The following is a 20,609-nucleotide window of genomic DNA, read 5'->3' as shown; positions in this document are numbered from 1 at the left end:
ATAATATAAGCAATGAAGAGCCAATGGAGGACTTGAGCAGGGCAAAAAGATCAGATTTGTATTTAGATTTGTGTCCACCATTGAGGTAATATCTGTATATAAATAAAATGGATAAACTACCCTGCAAGTCAAAAAGAAGGCCCATCATATTCATGTATAAAGGAACTGTATTACATAAATGTTACTTTTCCAAAATGTATGTGACTCCTTAATCAAAATTAAGTGTTTTTTGTTTTTTGGGTTTTTTTTTGGTGGACTAGATACAATGTCATCTGTGAAAACACATTTTTAAAAATATCCAAGAACACAGTAAACAACCAAATAAAAAAAGGACGGGTGGATTACTCTATTTCTTCTTATATCTATTTACTGAATACTTACTTTCTGGCAAATTCAATGCTCTTCACTGTGATTACAAGGTAAAAATTATTAACAGATATAGGCAAGGCCTTTTCCTTCATAGAGCCTATATTCTAATTAATTAAAAGGCAGTATTTTGAAGAGATTAAAAGCACTGGCTTTGGGAAAAGCAAGATTTAATGAAAGGAAGAGGGGGTACTTTTTTTTTTTTTTTTTTTTTTTTTTTACCAGAAAGGTGAAACGTGTTATACAAGACATCCATGGTAGGGTTCTAAGAAGACTGTTGGAGGATAAATTGAAGGGATTTTTTTTCTCTAAATTTAGAGCAAATGTAGAGAAAGCAAGTGAACATGGCCTTTGGCATGAATGTCATCTCTGTCCATTGTAGCATGGTTAGTAGCTAGTTGGTAGCTTCAGCAAATGAATTATCCCTTTGAGTTATCCCTATCTCAGTTTCTTTTTCTCTTATACAAGACTCAGTGGTATATACCTCATAGGATTCTTATGAGGAATAAATATGATGACAAATGTAAACTCCATAGCCAGATGCCGACAGAATGAAAAGAATGAATGAAGGTATAGATCCCTAGGTAAGTTGATATGGAGTGAAGAAAAAAAACAGAGGAAAAAAAGGTAGATCATAAAAATTCCAGAATTTTAAAGTAAAAGGAACATAGTGGACAGGGCTTGTTCATCCTGAAGCTTGTTTACTCAGTAACTAAGAGATGAAGTTTTCCACTCAAAGTCATATGGGTGGAATGGGATCAGATAGTGGAAACGAATTGCATAAAACAAAGAAAATGGTATGGGACAGGTGGCATAAGGTAGGAAAATGACATTAAATAAGAAGCTTTCACTGGAGTCTAAAGAGTTTAGGTAAATAATGATGTTATCAGGATCACAGAGTCCCCTGTATGGAACTTTTTCTGTCTTTCTCCACAACCAAGGTCTGGAGCAGGAAAATAAGAAGCTGAATTTATCCCAACTTGTAAGAAAGAAGGAAAAATAGAGAGCAGGACATCAGGAGAGGATGCACATGTCAAGGAGCTAAATGTTAATGTCAGACTATGGAATTCAAGCTAGTACAGGAACACAAAGCCGTAAAAGAGTACTAACGACTCTAGGAGAGTTTAAAGCCTGTGAAATAGAACTTTTCCAGATAATGGCAAGTTTTTAGGCTTGCTGATGCTGAAGCGTAATATAAGCTAATAAGTAGAGAAATTAGGAGGCTTGGATATTGCAAACCTTATTGGTTGGGGAGTTACCCAGGCTAATAGAAAAACAAAAATTATATCCTAGAAAGACGGAACAGGTGTGACTTCTGAGAATAAGGGTCAGAGAAGACTAGAAAGGCTGGAACCACCTTGAAATTGGCACGCACACACACACACATACACCCACACACACACAATCACCAAATGATCTGGAATGTGGTAGGTCATTAATCTGCTTTGCAAATGTCAGAACTTTAGGATCCCAGTACTTCTTGTTCTCAAGATCCACAACCAGAAATCACAAGTACAGAACCTCCAGGTCTGTCTCTTCCTGCTGGAACAGGACACATGAGAGGGGGTGGTTCAGGAGAGGGATCAAACTCAGAAACAGCCATTAGAGTAAACTCATGCCAAGCAATTGGTCACTCAGCTATGCAATGAGTCAGCCCCCACTGCTGCATGTCCTTGAGTACAGACTTCTGGAACAGCAGCTCTTCTGAAGGCTAGTTGTGACACCCAAAGTGACAAGCGCAGGTCCATGTTCAGCCACCTCATCTAGGTAACTACTCTTTGACTTCTCTCTCCTTAGTCCAAGTCAGTGGTGGGGTCTCTTCAGCTTTCCTCTCTGTCAGTGCGTTTCCCTCTTTTTCCTCAACACCCTCCCTTTGTTTCCTCTGCATATTAAAGTGGAGAAAATGTCATGCTTATTTATGATTCTCCTTCATTTCTCTATATGCCCCTGCTACAATTTTGAAAGCAGACAGAATGGATAGAATAGGGCGTGAGCAAGTTAAGGAAATGGACTGGGAAGGTATCTCCTCCCTGGGCCTAAATATTTCACCCACAGCAAAGAAAAGTTGGGCTAGGCCGGGCGCGGTGGCTCAAGCCTGTAATCCCAGCACTTTGGGACGCCGAGACGGGCGGATCACGAGGTCAGGAGATTGAGACCATCCTGGCTAACACGGTGAAACCCCGTCTCTACTAAAAAATACAAAAAACTAGCCGGGTGAGGTGGCGGGCGCCTGTAGTCCCAGCTACTCGGGAGGCTGAGGCAGGAGAATGGTGGGAACCCGGGAGGCGGAGCTTGTAGTGAGCTGAGATACGGCCACTGTACTCCAGCCTGGGAGACAGAGCGAGACTCCGTCTCAAAAAGAAAAAAAAAAAAGAAAAGAAAAGTTGGGCTAAACAAATTGTCAATTTAATATGTTTAAGCTCTGCTTATATTAATACCAGTTGATTCTTTCAATATCCTATGAAGTTCATACTTTCTGAGGCCTACACTTCTCAGAGACATTAAACCAAGAATTTGAACTCCCATCTAACTCCAAACTCTGTGATTTCTAGCATCTCACTCAATTCAAAGTCATATGTCACATTTTTTTATTCTGATTCTTGCATCAGGTAAGGTATACACAATTTTTATTAAGCATAACCAACGATTCCATTTTTAACCTATTCTTTATATTTGAGCCCATGTGACTGACCTGGCAAAGAGAAATGTAGCTGGGAAATAAAGGGCTTAAATGTGGGAGAAACTGGTCCATCCCAGGGAATCACATGTTATAGGGTGATAGGTCCAAGATTGTACAGGACAGCCCTCAGTTTACACCTGTTACCTCAGAATTCTTATGAATTCTTTACATGTCTGTGTTCACGAACAAGAAGGCAGTAGCTTAGGTAATTAGCTGTGAGATAATTAGATAATTGTAGAATGAACCTATGTATAGGTGATAGACTTTGAGTCAACCCTGATGAATCTTGAGCTTAATTTTTCTTCCAGGCCAGAACTGTGATTGTCAGCTAGGTTTTGGCAGAAAAAAAAAAAAAAAAAGTCATGTTTTTATGTTTTTCATTTTCTTCTTGAAAGAAAAAGGGTCTCTCAGGCCTGAGTTCCTGGAGACCATGTCAGTATAAGAACCACCAGGGCAAGTGTACGGGGATGGTATCACCATAGGGTATTGTGTTCTCTCACATTGGAAAAGCTAGCTGTGCAGGAAACTAAAAACAAAGAATCTTGGGCATGTTCACAGGCCTTATCAAAGAAGAGTCCTATATGAGATCAAATGGCTGCCTTTCCCCACAAGATTATATTTTTCCTGATATCCTCTACTTTGACACATATGGTTTCCTCAGGTGAGTAACCTAAGAGGTTTTGGGAGATAAACTCTGATTTTCTTAAAGTTATAGGAAAGAAAATGAGTAATTTTTGACTTTTATGGGAAATATTTTGCTGAAATGTAAGCCAGTGTAGTCCAAATTGGGTATAATTAAAATGTACATTCTTAAATAGAAAAATCAAACTTGTTTTCTACATGGTGGAGTCACAACTTCGTGTCTATTCTGTGGATTCAAAAGAAATCCTCTAGAGCAGAGAAAACTGTGATATTTTTTACTGTAAGCAATATACACTACAATTATTATTTTTCCTAGAAAAAATGATGCATTTTCTTATGGCTTTCAAATATGGTAAGTGATATGATAAATATGATAATGAAAAATAAGCCAATGAAAAATAAAAGGTATTTCTGTGATTGATGTTGGGTTGACATGTGTCTTTAGAGTTCAATAGTAAAAATCATGAATGTATAAAAACAAAACCTATGTTACCTGCTAATTATAGATGGAATAATGCCTCCCCAAAATGTTCAAGTCCTAATCACTTGAACCTGTGAATATGTTGCCTTGCATGGCACAGGGGACTTTGCAGATGTAATTTAGTTAAGGATCCTAAGATTGAAAACTTATACTGGATTATTCAGCTGGAACAATATAATCACAAGGATTCTTATCAGAGGGAGGCAGGAGGGCCCAAGTCAGAGAAGATGTGACAATGGAAGCAGAAGTTAGAATGGTGCAGTAAAAGGGCCATGGGCCAAGGAACTCAGACAGCCTGTAGAAGCTGGAAAAGGTAAGGAAATTAATTCTTCCCTAGAAACTCCAGGAGGAATGCATCAGTGCTGACATCTTGACTTTAGGACTTCTAACCTCCAGAATTGTAAGATAATAAATTTGTGTTGTTTTAAGTCACTATATTTGTGACAATTCATTACAACAGCAATAAGAAAATAGTACACCTGCAAATCAGTTACAAATTAGTAAAGCAGACAGTACAACCTCATGTTTGCATTTCCAGATCATCCTTAAATACATGATACAAAAGTAAATGCTCAATAAATGAATGTTTAAAAATGTAGCTATTATCAATTGATTGCCTGCTGTGTGTAGGTTCTCTGTAATATACTTTATTATTTTAAATATGCCTCAGTTGGATAGAATTGGATTAATCACAATACTTGGTTCAATAAATTTCATTGGGTTCAATCAAAAAGCACCATGAATATATCATTCCTGCAAAACTCTAGACTACTGACAAAAGTTCAAATCCAATAATGTAGTATTCAGTCATCCAATTCTCGTCTATCTTCATCCAATAAAAACAATTCTACATCTTTTTTTAATTTATTTTTTCCCAAAATTCTTACTTCAATTTCAGTCATTCTAAATCTTATGTCCATTCTTCCCATGCTCTTATTTTTAATATAGTCTTTTATTTATACACATCATGGAAAATATATTTTTATAATTATTTTAACATTTATGTAACATTTATATAACTTGTCATATACAGCTTTTTTTATTTTTTGGAGACGGAGTCTCTTTCTGTCGCCCAGGCTGGAGTGCAGTGGTGCGATCTCATTTCACTGCAAGCTCCGCCTCCCGGGTTCACGCCATTCTCCTGCCGCAGCCTCCCGTGTAGCTGGGACTACAGGCGTCTGCCACCTTGCCCGGCTAATTTTACTGTATTTTTAGTAGAGACGAGATTTCACCGTGTTAGCCAGGATGGTCTCAATCTCCTGACCTCGTGATCCGCCCACTTCAACCTCCCAAAGTGCTGGAATTACAGGCGTGAGCCACCACGCCCTGCCTATTATTAGGACTTTTTAGTTCAATATTACATAAGAGAATCTTTTCATCTTTTGAAATTTGCTTTTTCCTACCTACTATTTAAATTTATACATATTCATGTGTGCAGTTGTTCATTTAGTTTCATCCATGAATAATATCACACCAATGAATAATATCCCAATGTGCAACTATACCCTAATATCATTACTCTTCTGTTGATGGACATTTGGTTTACTTACAAATTTATGATGTTAAGGGCAGAGCTGGTAGAAATATTCTTATACATGTTTTTTGATGCACATGAACAAGAGTTTCTCTTAGGTATGTATCTAAGAGTAGAGTTGCTATGCTACAATGTGTGTGAATTTTCTATACTAGAAGATAATGCCAGATGGTTCTCCAAAGTTGCTGCATGAACTAGTAACTTTTCATTAGAAAACTAAAATTTAAAAAATATTAGATAATAAAAAATGTTTCAGATAATAGTGCAACATATAAATTGAGATTCTTTTTTGTTTTCCTTCCAGAAGCCCAATTGTTTTAGTGTGATTTGTGGAAAGGATGATTCTTTTTCCACTAAATTGTTCTTTCACCTTTGCCAAAAAGCACTTGTCCACAGAAGTGTATATTTTTGAACTTCTTAGATGCCTATATTTCTGGACTCTATCCTTTTCACTGATCTATTTTTTATCTTTATGCCAATCTGTTATGCAAATGTCAGACCTTTAGGATGCCAATACTTCCTGTTCTCAGGATCCACACCAGAAATCACAAGTACCGAACCTTCAGGTCTGTCTTTAACAAATTAACTAAGCCATATTTTAAAGGAAAAATATGTTTACACCAAAATGGGAGGAATGGAACTAACCCAACTTATCTTTGAGTCTATTAGCTGAACTATATACTCTTACTCTGAAGACAAAAAAGTCATTTATGCATTGAGTTCTAATTTGTAGGCTCACATTTTGCAAAAGCATGGAATAAGAATTCTGTAAATGCAAATATAGTTTTGTTCAATATTGTCAAATTTTACTTCATAAACATTCTTCCAATTTGGATTCCCACCAGGAACCTCTTTCTCAACAGCTAATCTGATCGGTGATGAATGGTATTTCCATATGGTTTTAATTAGCATTTTTCTTAGCATGAGTAAGGCTGAATTTCCTTTAGAGATTCAAGGGTCATTTCTGTATCTTTTTGAGTATCTATGCTTGTGTGAATTATATTTGCATGTATATTGCCTGTTCTTCAGTTACGTTTCTTGTTTTATTCTTCCCTCAATTTTAATGAGTTCTTCATAAATTAGGCGTATTAGCCCTTTATCAAAAATCTTTTTAGATTGTATATGTTTATTTTTTGCCAGGAAGTTGTTTTAATTTTTAAGTAAAAAAATGCATCTGTGTTTTCTGTTATTGTATTTAGATTAATGAATCATTATAATTAAAAAATTGTCATTTTAATTATTATAGAGTTTTATTTTTTATGTTTAGATCCTGATTCATTTGGAATTAATTCTTATGCATGATGTACAGTATATACATGTAATTTTGTTTCATTTTTACTAGATGAAGACCTTTATTTTTTTTTCTTGTAACTGTATCCAGTTACCTTTGTCGTAAAAATATCCTGACCTTTCAGAAGTAGATAAAAGCATTCTATCTTTTTGGTTCTCTGAAAGAGTGTACATGTAATCAGCAAGACCTATTCCTCAAAAGGTTGGTAGTCTTTGTGGGAAGATTTCTAAATATCATGCAGAATTTTTCTTTTAACTTTTGAAAATTCTAACTTTTGGAAAGTCAGAATATTCTACGATATTTTAAATATCACTTAACAGTGACAGATAAGTAAGACCAAAATACAATAAGTACTTTCTTATTTCATTTTCCCACAGGCAGCTAGTAACCCTCTATCCCAGGCAACACCAGCAACCCTCATACAAGCACCCCATAAAGTCAGTATCCTGAAAGCCAGCGAACTCCCTCAGTTTTCTTATCATCCCTGTGTCCACTTTAATTCAGCATCTTGGTAGGAACTGGCCTGATACATTACTTACTATATCATATTTATTTTCTAAATTTTAAAAATGCATAACCCACTTGCAGTGAAGAGGAAGCTAAAGCCAACAAAAGTGAAAATAAATAAATAAAATTATTTGTAAGTTATATATACAACCTCAAACAGTTTTTACTCTTTCCTCACTGATACAGCAAATTTATAAATAAAATCAAGACTGTGAAAAAGAAAGAATAAGTGGATAAAGTAATTTAAAAAGGAATGTTACTGCAAATTCTATTGCTATTAAACTTATTTTGCATACATTTTTGTAAATGAGAAATTACGTTATTCAGTCAGTGACTTCAATAAGTGATATGATATCCCATGGAGAACTATTTCCTTTAACTTACTGTGTTTGTTCTTTATTTGCAGCAATTTTCAAAAAACGTGACTTCACTAAATGGCCTAAGGTAAGTTTAAAATTCTCAGTTCTAGATCATAATTCTAGTCTAATCATGCTCTTGACATGAGATCTAAAACTTCATGGAAAGTCAGGCACAGTGGCTCATGCCTGTAATTCCAGAACTTAGGGAGGCTGAGGCGGGAGGATCACCTGAGCCCAGGAGCTCAAGGTCAGCCAGAGCAACATAGGAAGATCTTGTGTCTAAAAAAATACAAAAATTAGCCACGTGTGGTGGGGCAAGCCTATAGCCAGCTACATGGGAGGTTGAGTTGGGAGGGTCACTTGAGGCCAGGAGTTGGAAACTGCAGTAAGCCATAATGGACCACTGCACTCCAGCCTGGGCAACAGAGTGAAACCCTGTCTATAAATAAATAAATAAATCTTCATGGAGGTAAAGCAGAATGGAAGGATTCTATGTGACCTTGCACACAGACCTCTCCAGAATTAGATTGTCTCCATGTAGCACAAGCTTTACTATGTGGCACATATACACCATGGAATACTATGCAGCGATGAAAAATAATGAGTTCATGTCCTTTGCAGAGACATGTATGGAGCTGGAAACCATCATTCTCAGCAAATTAACACAGGAACAGAAAACCAAACACCACATATTCCCACTCATAAGTGGGAGTTGAATAATAACACATGAACACAGGGAGGTGTATATGTGCCATATTTACTAAAATATAATATTTTAGTAAAATAAATATCTTTTTAGTCAAATAAAATATTGAGTAAATATATCTCTGAGCATTAAGTAAAATAATGCCTGCCATGTGTTCAAAGTCACAAAGCTAAACAGTGGTAAATACAGGGTTTATTCTCAGTTTTAATAAGTTTTGGGATACATGTGCAGAACACACAGGTTTGCTACCTAGGTATACATGTGCAGTGTTGTTTTGCCACACCCATCAACCCATCATCTACATTAGGTATTTCTCTTAATGCTATTCCTCTCCTTGTCCCCGCCCCCACAACAGGCCCCAGTGTGTAATGTTCCCCTCCCTGTGTTCATGTGTTCTCATTATTCAACTCCTACTTATGAGTGAGAATATGTAGTGCTTGGTTTTCTGTTCCTGTGTTAATTTGCTGAGAGTGATGGTTTCCAGCTCCATACATGTCCCTGCAAAGGACATGAACTCATTCTTTTTCGTGGCTGCATAGTATTCTGTGGTGTGTATGTGCCACATTTTCTTTATCCAGTCTATCATTGATGGGCATTTGGGTTGGTTCCAAGTCTTTGCTATTGTGAATAGTGCTACAATAAACATATGTGAGCATGTGTTTTTATAGTAGAATGATTTATAATCCTTTGGGTATATACCCAGTAAAGAGATTGCTGTGTCAAATAGTATTTCTAGTTCTAGATACTTGAGGACTTGCCACACTGTCCTCCACAATGGTTGAACTAATTTACACTCCCACCAACAGTGTAAAAGCGTTCCTATTTCTCCACATCCTCTCCAGCATCTGTTGTTTCCTGACATTTTTTCTTTTTTTTCTTTTTTTTTTTTTTTGACAGAGTCTCGCTCTGTCACCCAGGCTGGAGAGCAGTGGCACGTTCTCGGCTTACTGCAAGCACCACCTCCCAGGTTCACATCATTCTCCTGCTTTAGCCTCCCAAGTAGCTGGGACTAGAGGCACCCGCCACCATGCTTAGCTAATTTTTTGTATTTTTTAGTAGAGATGGGGTTTCACCATTGTTAGCCAGGATTATCTCTATCTCCTGACCTCGTAATCCGCCCGCCTCGGCCTCCCAAAGTGCTGGGATTACAGGCGTGAGCCACCGCACCCGGCCTGTTTCCTGACTTTTTAATGATCGCCGTTCTAACTGGTGTGAGATGGTATCTCATTGTGGTTTTGATTTGCATTTCTCTGATGACCAGTGATGATGAGGTTTTTTTTCATATGTTTGTTGGCACATAAATGTCTTCTTTTGAAAAATGTCTGTTCATATCCTTTGCCCACTTTTTGATGAGGTTGTTTTTTTTCTTGTAAATTTGTTTAAGTTCCTTGTAGAGTCTGGATATTAACCCTTTGTCAGATGGATAGATTGCAAAAACTCTCTCCCATTCTGTAGGTTGCCTGTTCACTCTGATGATAGTTTATTTTGCTGGGCAGAAGCTCTTTAGTTTGATTAGATCCCATTTGTCAATTTTGGCTTCTGTTGCCAATTGCTTTTGGTGTTTTTTAGTCATGAAGTATTTGCCCATGCCTGTGTCCTGAATGGTATTGCCTAGGTTTTCTTCTAGGGAATTTATGGTTTTAGGTCTTGCATTTAAATCGTTAATCCATCTTGAGTTAATTTTCGTATGAGGTGTAAGAAAGGGATCCAGTTTCAGTTTTTGGCATATGGTTAGACAGCTTTCCCAACACCATTTATTAAATAGGGAATCCTTACCCCATTGCTTGTTTTTGTCAAATTTGTCAAAGATCAGATGGTTGTGTATGTGTGATGTTATTTCTGAGACCTCTGTTCTGTTCCATTGGTCTATATAGCTGTTTTGGTTACTGTTGCCTTATAGTATAGTTTGAAGTCAGGTAGTATGATGCCTCTAGCTTTGTTCTTTTTGCTTAAAATTGTCTTGGCTATGTGGGTTCTTTTTTGGTTCCATATGAAATTTAAAGTATTTTTTTCTAATTATGTGAAGAAAGTCTATGGTAGCTTGATGGGAATAACATTGAATCTATAAATTACTTTGGGCAGTATTGCCATTTTCACAATATTGATTCTTCCTATCCATGAGCATAGGATGTTTTTCCATTTGTTTGTATTCTCTCTTACTTCCTTGAGCAGTGGTTTGTAGTTCTCCTTGAAGAGGTCCTTCACATCCCTTGTAAGTTGTATTCCTAGGTATTTTATTCTCTTTGTAGCAATTGTGAATGAGAGTTCACTCATGATTTGGCTCTCTGTTTGTCTATTATTGGTGTATAGGAATGCTTATGATTTTTGTACATTGATTTTGTATCCTGAAACTTTGCTGAAGTTGCTTATCAGCCTAAGGAATTTTGGGGCTGAGGTGATGGAATTTTCTAAATGTATGATCATGTCATCTGCAAACAGAGATAATTTGACTTCCTCTCTTCCTATTTGAATACCCTTTATTTCTTTCTCTTGCCTTAATGCCCTGGTCAGAACTTCTAATACTATGTTGAATAGGAGTGGTGAAAGAGGACATCCTTGCCTTGTGCTGGTTTTCAAAGAGAATGCTTCCAGCTTTTGCCCATTCAGTATGATATTGGCAATGGGTTTTTCATAAATAGCTCTTATTATTTTGAGATACATTCAATCAATACCTAGTTTATTGAGTGTTTTTAGCATGAAGGGGTGTTGAATTTTATTGAAGGTCTTTTCTGCACCTATTGAGATAATCATGTGGTTTTTGTCATTGGTTCTGTTTGTGTGATGGATTGTGTTTATTGATTTGCATATGTTAAACAAACCTTGCATCGCAAGGATGAAGCCAACTTGATCATAGTGGGTAAGCTTTTTGATGTGCTGCTAGATTCAGTTTGCCAGTATTTTATTGAGGATTTTCATATCCATGTTCATCAGGGATCTTGGTATGAAATTTTCTTTTCTTCTTGTGTCTCTGCCAGGTTTTGGTATCAGAATGATGCTGACCTCATAAAATGAGTTAGGGAGGAGTCCCTCTTTTTCTATTATTTGGAACAATTTCAGAAGGAATGTTACCAGCTCCTCTTTGTACCTCCGGTGGAATTCAGCTGTGAATCCATCTGGTCCTGGGCTTTTTTTGGTTGGTAGGCTATTAATTACTGCCTCTATTTCAGGACTTGTTATTGGTCTATTTAGGGATTCGACTTCTTCCTGGTTTAGTCTTGGGAGGATGTATGTGTTCAGGAATTTATCCATTTCTTCTAGATTTTCTAGTTTATTTGCATAGAGGTGTTTATAGTATTCTCTGATTGTAGTTTGTATTTCTGTGGGATTGGTGGTGATATCCCTTTTATCATTTTTTATTGTGTCTATTTCATTCTTCTCTCTTTTCTTCTTTATTTGTCTGACTAGCAGTCTGTTTTCAAAAAACCAGCTCCTAGATTCATTGATTTTTTGAAGGGATTTTTGAGTCTCTATCACCTTCAGTTCTGCTCTGATCTTAGTTATTTCTTGTCTTCTGCTAGCTTTTGAATTTGTCTGCTCTTGCTTCTCTAGTTCTTATAATTGTGATGTTAAGGTGTCAATTTTAGATATTTCCCACTTTCTCCTGTGGGCATTTATTGCTATAAATTTCCCTCTAAACACTGCTTTAGCTGCATCCAAGATATTCTGTTATGTTGTGTCTTTGTTCTCATCAGTTTCAAAGAATATCTTCATTTTTGCCTTAATTTTGTTATTTACCCACTAGCTATTCAGGAGCAGGTTGTTCTGTGTTCATGTAGTTGTGCAGTTTTTGGTGAGTTTCTTAATCCTGAGTTATAATTTGATTGCGCTGTGGTCTGAGAGACTGTTTGTTACGATTTCCATTCTTTTGCATTTGCTGAGGAGTGTTTTACTTCCAATAATGTGTTCAATTTTAGAATAAGTGTGATGTGGTGCTGAGAAGAATATATATTTTGTTGATTTGGGGTGGAAAGTTCTGTAGATGTCTATTAGGTCCACTTGGTCCAGAACTGAGTTCAAGTCCTGAATATCCTTGTTAATTTTCTGTCTCATCAATCTATCTGACATGGGGGTGTTAAAGTCTCCCACTATTATTGTGTGGGAGTGTAAGTCCCCTTGTAGGTCTCTAAGAACTTGCTTTATGAATCTGGGTGCTCCTGTATTGGGTGCATATATATTTAGGATAGTTAGCTCTTCTTGTTGCATTGATCCCTTTACCATTATGTAATGGCCTTCTTTGTCTCTTTTTATGTTTGTTGGTTTAAAGTCTGTTTTATCAGAGACTAAAATTGCAACCCCTACTTTTGTTTGCTTTCCATTTGCTTGGTAAATCTTCCACCATCCCTTTATTTTGAGTCTATGTGTGTCTTTGCACATGAGATGGGTCTCCTGGATACAGCACATCGATGGGTCTTGACTCTTTATCCAATTTGCCAGTCTGTGTCTTTTAATTGGGGCATTTAGCCCATTTACATTTAAGGTTAATATTGTTATAGGTAAATCTGATCCTGTCATTATTATGCTAACTGATTATTTTGCCCATTAGTTGATGCAGTTTCTTCATAGTGTTGACAGTCTTTACATTTTGGTATGTTTTTGCAGTGGCTGATACCAGTTTTTCCTTCCCATGTTTAGTGCTTCCCTCAGGAGCTCTTGTAAGGCAGGCCTGGTAGTGACAAAATCCCTAGCATTTGCTTGTCTGTGAAGGATTTTATTTCTCCTTCCCTTATGAAGCTTAGTTTGGCTGGATATGAAATTCTGGGTTGAAAATTCTTTTCTTTAAGAATGTTGAACATTGACTCCCACTCTCTTCTGGCTTGTAGAGTTTCTGCAGAGACATCCACTGTTAGTTTGATGGGCTTCTTTTTGTGGGTAACCCGACCTTTCTCTCTGGCTGCCCTTAACATTTTTTCCTTCATTTCAACCTTGGTGAATCTGAAAATTATGTTTCTTGGGTTTGCTCTTCTTTAGGAGTATCTTTGTAGTGTTCTCCATTTATCCTAAATTTGAATGTTGGTCTGCCTTGCTAGGTTGGGGAAGTTCTCCTGAAGTGTTTTTTCCAACTTCGTTCCATTCTCCCCATCACTTTCAGGTATACCAATCAAACGTAGGTTTGGTCTTTTCACATAGTCCCATATTTCTTGGAGGCTTTGTTCATTCCTTTTCATCCTTTTTTCTCTAATCTTGTCTTCACACTTTATTTCATTAAGTTGATCTTCAATCTCTGATATCCTTTCTTTTGCTAATTGATTTGGCTATTGATACTTGTGTATGCTTCATGAAGTTCTCATGCTGTGTTTTTCATCTTCATCAGGTCATTTATGTTCTTCTCTAAACATTGCATTGGGTTAGAATATACTCCTTTGACTCAGAGGAGTTTGCTATTACTCACCTTCTGAAGCCTACTTCTGTCAATTTGTCAAACTCATTTTCCATCCAGTTTTGTTTCCTTGCTGCCAAGAAGTTGTGATCCTTTGGAGGGGAAGAGGCATTCTGAGTTTTGAAACTTTAAGCCTTTTGGGGCTGGTTTTTCCTCATCTTCATGGATTTATCTACCTTTGGTCTTTGATGTTGGAGATCTTCAGATCGAGTTTTTGCATGGTCATCCTTTTGGTTGATGTTGATACTATCGCTTTCCATTTGTTAGTTTGCCTTCTAACAGTCAGGTCCCTCTTCTGCAGGTCTGCTGGAGTTTGCTGGAGGTCCACTCCAGCCCCTGTTTGTCTGGTTATCACCAGTAGAGGCTGCAGAACAGTAAAGATTGTTGCCTGCTCCTTCCTCCAGAAACTTTGGCCCAGAGTAGCACCCGCCAGATGCCAGCCAGAGCTCTCTTCTTTGAGGTGTCTGTAGACCCCTGCTGGGAGGTGTCTCCCCATTAGGAGGCATGGGGGTCAGGGACCCACCTGAGGAGGCAGTCTATCCCGTAGCTGAGCTCAAGCACTGTGCTGGGAGATTCGCTGCTCTTTCTAGAGCCAGCAGGCAGGAACCTTTAAGTCTGCTGAAGATGCACCCACAGCAGCCCCTTCCCCCAGGTGCTCTGTTCTAGGGAGATGGGAGTTTTATCTATAAGCCCCTGACTGGGGCTGCTGCCTTTTTGTTAGTGATGCCCTGCCCAGGGAGGAGAAATCTAGAGAGGCAGTCTGGCTACAGCAGCTTTGCTGAGCTGCAGTGGACACCACCCAGTCGGAACTTCCCAGCAGCTTTGTTTACATTGTGAGGGGAAAACCGCCTACTCAAGCCTCAGTAATGGTGGACGCCCCTCCCCCCACCAAGCTTGAGTGTCCCAGGTCAACTTTAGACAGCTGTGCTGTCAGTGACAATTTCAAGCTGGTGGATCTTAGCTTGCTGGGGTCTGTGGGGATGGGACCTGCTGAGCAAGACCACTCGGCTCCCTGACTTCAGCCCCCTTTCCAGGGGAGTGAACAGTTCTGTCTCGCTGGCGTTCCAGGCACCCCTGGGGTTGAAAAAAACTCCTGCAGTTAGCTCAGTGTCTGCCCAAACGGGCACCCAGTTTTGTGCTTGAAACCCAGGGCCCGGCCGGGCGCGGTGGCTCAAGCCTGTAATCCCAGCACTTTGGGAGGCTGAGACGGGCGGATCACGAGGTCAGGAGATCGAGACCATCCTGGCTAATACGGCGAAACCCCGTCTCTACTAAAAAATACAAAAAACTAGCCGGGCGACGAGGCGGGCGCCTGTAGTCCCAGCTACTCGGGAGGCTGAGACAGGAGAATGGCGTGAACCCGGGAGGCGGAGCTTGCAGTGAGCTGAGAGCCGGCCACTGCACTCCAGCCTGGGCGGCAGAGCAAGACTCCGTCTCAAAAAAAAAAGAAACCCAGGGCCCTGGTAGTGTAGGCACCCAAGGGAATCTCCTGGTCTGCAGGTTGTGAAGACTGTGGGAAAAGCATAGTATCTGGGCTGGATAGGACTGTCTTTCTCAGCACAGTCTCTCATGGCTTCCCTTGGCTAGGGGAGGGAGTTCCCTGAGCCATTGCACCTCCTGGATGAGGTGACGTCCCACTCTGCTTCTGTTCACCTTCTGTGGGCTGTACCCACAATCTAACCAGTCCCAGTGAGATGCGTCAGGTACCTCAGTTGGAAATGCAGAAATCACCCACCTTCTGCATTGGTCTCATTGGGAGCTGCAGACCACAGCTGTTCCTATTCGGCTATCTTGTCTGAGAGTTCTAATAAGTTTTAATACAAAATCCTTATTCTGGCCAATGACACTTGAGGGCTGTCCTCTAGAAGTTCACAAACACATACGTATCTCCACTCATAAACTTCTTACTGGAATTGAAACATGAAGGCTAAGTGAAAACTTTGCATTCAAGGTTAAACAGGAATATTAAAATGGTTACGACTTGAAGAGATGATAAGATGGGTGGGGACACTACAATCAGAAAAAGAAACTGGCCTGACAGAAGACCACAGCACAGGGAATCCTTGATAAGATTAATTGACTGTTATGATTTAATGTTATTTTTAAGTTGGGCAGAAGTGACAGGAAGAAATAGATGGAAGAGAATCTATTATTTGTTATTTTATGGTATCATGTACTTGCAGCCCCCATGTAAAATGTATCAGCCACCGGAACCATATTACGATGTAGACTGCCCTGATGTAATAGCACCTGTTTGTGCCTCAAATGGCCGAACTTTCCAGAATGAGTGTTTCTTTTGTGTTGAGCAGTGGTAAGTACAGAATAAACTGCCATTACTTTTTCCCTCTACTTCTTCACAGAAATTTCAAAGAAACATAGTGAAGGAATTGGGTTTTACTGATGCATACTTTTTTAAAAAAAATAGCCTGTATTATTTACAAAAACTGGGGACAGACTACAGACAGAGTGAAGAAAGAAAGTCTCCTAGAATTTAGTTAATATTCAAAGTTGAATCATTTAAAAAAGAAAAAAGGCTTACATAATGTTTTGGGAGAACTGTACAGAGATTATATTTGTAAGTCATCTATAGATTATACTCAAGCAATGAATGGAAATCTAGTTATTTTTTAAAAAACTCAACTTTTTTTATACGTCACATTGACAAACCTATGAATAGCACCTATCAGTGTTTGGTAGCTATTAAGAGGCGTAGAAAAAGATGCAGATGCAGCTATAGACATAGACAAAGGTATAAACATAGATGCAGGTATAGATACACACACAAGTAGCAAAGGGGTTTTTTGGTCTTACATGTATAAAAATTGACAGTCAACTTTTCATATTGTTTTTGCCTTTCAAATAAATTCAGTAGGAAATTTAGACTAAAGAATTAATAATATTCCTTATAATATATATTTAGCTCCATTCAAAATTGTTTTCACAAATTAGTCCTGTATCTTGTCAGTTAACTTCTTCATGACCTGTGAGATCTTCTCTGTTGGGGATCCCCAAGACTATCTTCAGGCTTGCGGATTCAGGAGGACTCATAAAACTGAGAAGAGCTGTTATATTCATGGTAACTGTTTATTACAATGAAAGGATACAAACTAAAATCAGCAAAGACCAAAGATGCATGAGGTGGAGTCCCCAAGAGGGCAGGCACAAGTTTCCAGCTGTCTTCTCCCAGTGGACTCACAGAAGTGATACCTGCTACCATGACAACACACATGAAGCATTGCTTACCAGGGAAGCTCACCCAAGATGTGGTGTTCAGACTGTTTAATGGGGGTCAGTCAGGTAGGCACAGAACACCTACATGGCTGACCTTAAATACTTAATCTCTAGCTCCTGTCCAGCCAGAGATCAAATTGGCATAGAGTGGTTCAGGACCCTAGGTAAACAACAACAGGTGTTCATTATAAATTTCATGGCAAGCATAAACTCTTTGGCAGACCCAGGTCCTAGATATACAAACATACCCTATTGCACAGAATATTCCAAGGGCTTGTAGGTTATCTGCCAGGAGCTGGTTTGAGCATGCCAAGCCTGCTGAGCCAACTCTTCTGCACAGCTTTCTTTGAAAATAATCCTCATGAGCTTCTAGTATCATGTTACCCTTCCATGAGGATTATTCCATTTCAGAGGATAACTGAAATGTCCTTTAAAGAAAAAGAATGTAAATGTAAAAATGTAAGTTAACCAGGTCTCTACTGTTTGCTCTACTGTTCTCATTCAAAGATGAACTAGAATTCAGGAGTGTTACCAGACTATATAGAATAATTAAGTTACATTATCCTTCCTTCCTAATGTGGTTACTGTTGGTTTCTTAGGAATGAGATAGTCAGAAAAGAGACTTGGAAATGTCTTTGTAGCTCTTCCATGTAATATTTCTATTATACTCTGTGGTGTTTGTACACACACTACTAAAAAGAGCAGTGTAAGATGGTCTCCGTCATAATGCCCTGGCCTTTGGAAAATCACATAGATTGAGGCAGACACGCAATGTGGGCCTTGATCTGCTGGACTATTACTTCACAACTTCCCACAAAGATCATTCTGAGATTCCTTTCAGGCTCATCTAGGAAATGTGAGGAGGCCATAACCTCATGGAGCAGTGTTAGCAGCTCAAAGATCAGGCCTCAGATCTCTTTGGCAAAAACGGGGAAGAGGTTAAAGAAACAATCCCTTCTTTCCTTCCTTCCTCCCTCTCTTCCTTTCCTTCCTCTCTTCCTTCCTGTCTTCCTTCATCAATTCCTTCCTTCCTTCCTTCCTTCCTCCCTTTCCTTCCTGCCTTCCTTGCTTCCTTCTTTCCTCCCTCCCTTTCCTTCCCTCCTTCCTTCCTCCCTCCCTCCCTCCATTTTTCCTTCCTACTTTCTTCCATCCTTCCTTGGGCTTCTAAGTCATCCTCCAGAAGTTAGTAATAATTTCTAGTGTAGTAATTCCTTCCTTACTTCCTTCCTCCCTCTCTCTCTCTTTCCTTCTTTCCTTCCTTTCTACCTTGTAACTCTGAGAGATGTACTGTGACCACTCTAGCTTTTATTTCTCAGTCTAAGAATAAATGAAGAGCCCTGCTGGTTAAAATAGTTAAAAACTGTTCAGTAACATTGTAGCCAATATGAGCACAGTTCATATCAAACATATCTTATTCTGGAACACAGAAAATTAATTCCAATCGCAGGAATGGTGCATGACATGCATATTTGCTTAATTCTCCATATGACCTGAATGTGTAAACTTAATTTCCATGCCATTTCTATATCTTGGGGCAAGAAGAATAGTCCTAACGCTCTTTTGAATGATGGGAGGAGAAGGGTAATTCCTTGGTCTCTACTCTTGGCAGTGTTTTGAGGAAAAAGCCCTTGTAAATTGGACTCACTGCTCTCAGAGATATCCGCCACTTGTGAACAATGTAAAATCTTTGAAAAATAATGATGAATCCAAGACTTGGCCAGAATTTATAGAGTTATATTCACTATCCTTAATGAATCCTTCAAGCCTACTCAGTCTAGCACTCTGGTAATATATGCTAAGAAAAGAGAACACTACATGAAACGGTCCATACTCTTAAAAAGCTTGTGGTCTTATTTGGCAAAAAGAACATATGCAGACAAAGTTGATGAGAATAGAAAGCAACCTTGGTTTTGTTGGAAAAAATGATGTTTTAATAAGTTTTGAAATCATTGATAGAATTTACCCAAAAATACAGATTTCAAACTTGCTTAGTGATACTAAGCAAGGATTTATCAGGCAATACTCCACTACCTCATAGTAGCTCCCTGTTCAAATGGAGATCACGTGTTCCAAACAACCATAGCTCTTCCTCTCTTTTTTGTAATGGAAGTGGTTCACATCACTTATTTATATTACCCACTAGGCTCCAAGCATTTATGTTTGCCATTCTTGAACCAAATGAGTGCATTAGATATATATCAAAGGTGAGCCTGATTATAGGGGTTGGCGTGAGAAGTCTCTTGAAGAACGAGAGGGCTAAAGGAGTTTTAAAGAAATGGAACACAAAAAAGAAAATGGAAAATGGATTGTTCAATCTACACAGTGCCAACTGTTTGGGAAAACACTTGGAATCAAGAAAGTGTGCAGTGTCTTTAGAGATGTAATACAAATATAATGCTGAAAGAAATATTATGTATTTAGAGAATGGTAATATGTAAAGATGGAAAATAAGAGGCTAGTCTTCTGTGAAATATAAATACCCAAGAAAGGGGAATAGACTACAATCAATGGACAGTGTGAAAACAGTGAAAAATTTGAGCACGGAGCGAATTGTGTGAATTACGCATAGCATTATTGCTGTGGTTATCTTTTACCTCTTGGTAAAAAAAAAAATCTGTTATTTCTATGTTGAATTGAAAGTTATTGAGATGAGAATGGGTTAGGGGATGAAAAACTCTACATAAAAAGTGTCATAGGACACCTTTTGAATAATCAAGACATGGAGAAAGAATGTACAAACTACAGTGGTAACAAAGAAAAATGAAAAAAAAAAAAAGAAGAATGTAAAGGGAATTTAAAAGCAGCTCCCTTTTCAGGACCTCTTTTAGAAGATAAGGAAAAGTACATTCAATACCAATGTTCACGTTCCTTATGATACTAATCTTCTTCTTTTTTTTTCTCTTCTCTTTAGGGAATTTGGTTTTTATATAGAATTTGAAAAATATGGAAAATGTGATTAATGGGTAACCGAATACCTACACTTGCTTATTCTTTTCTTCTACTTAATTCAGAAAAGTATTTCTTTTGGAGTGTGAAGATGTAAATTAAATAACATCCCTATGCTGTACTTAAATGTCGAACAAAATGGGAGACAAAAATGAAGGAATCAAACTAACAAGAACCAAATATCACATTTATTACAAATAAACAACAAAAGAGCTGATATTCATTTCTATGTATTGATTGTTTTAAGTCATCTTCCTCCCATTTTGTGTAGTTTAAATTATCTTCACCAGTTGGGCTTGTTAACCCAACTGTTATATCTTGTTGTATCTTGTTATATCTTGTTACCCAAAATTATACTTACCACCAATTGCAGGCCTATCTGCAGAATTAAACCCTACCCCACTAATATAATTAAAAGACATGGAGCAAAAGAGAAAATATCCTTCCTACAAAAGACAAAGTCCAAAGGAAGGAATCACTGAGTTACCC

General features: G+C 38.2%; 1 protein-coding gene across 1 annotated transcript; it reads left to right on the top strand.

Annotated features, from left to right (window-relative positions):
* Nucleotides 1-549: 549 nt before the first annotated feature.
* On the top strand, nucleotides 550-20,343 carry SPINK13 (serine peptidase inhibitor Kazal type 13). The gene is made up of 5 exons (XM_033178626.1): nucleotides 550-2,133; nucleotides 3,605-3,707; nucleotides 7,908-7,945; nucleotides 16,127-16,254; nucleotides 20,086-20,343. Exons 2-5 carry the CDS (start codon nucleotides 3,638-3,640, stop codon nucleotides 20,132-20,134), a joined length of 285 nt encoding a protein of 94 aa, XP_033034517.1. The 5' UTR covers nucleotides 550-2,133; nucleotides 3,605-3,637; the 3' UTR covers nucleotides 20,135-20,343.
* Nucleotides 20,344-20,609: the final 266 nt, after the last annotated feature.

Source organism: Trachypithecus francoisi, unplaced genomic scaffold (genome assembly GCF_009764315.1).
Source record: "Trachypithecus francoisi isolate TF-2019V2 unplaced genomic scaffold, Tfra_2.0 Lachesis_group2, whole genome shotgun sequence".
NCBI classification, from domain to species: Eukaryota; Metazoa; Chordata; class Mammalia; order Primates; family Cercopithecidae; genus Trachypithecus; species Trachypithecus francoisi.
The sequence above is the reverse complement of the archived record's forward strand: the minus strand, read 5'-3'. Positions and strand labels throughout refer to the sequence as shown.

What these genes read in the sequence shown, in the direction of transcription:
- SPINK13 (XM_033178626.1), top strand. Translation starts at nt 3,638, where the DNA reads ATGGCTGCCTTTCCCCACAAGATTATATTTTTCCTGATATCCTCTACT. An exon ending in GACACATATGGTTTCCTCAG is followed by an intron (nt 3,708 to 7,907) that starts GTGAGTAACCTA and finishes CTTTATTTGCAG; the next exon opens with CAATTTTCAAAAAACGTGAC. An exon ending in ACTTCACTAAATGGCCTAAG is followed by an intron (nt 7,946 to 16,126) that starts GTAAGTTTAAAA and finishes ATGTACTTGCAG; the next exon opens with CCCCCATGTAAAATGTATCA.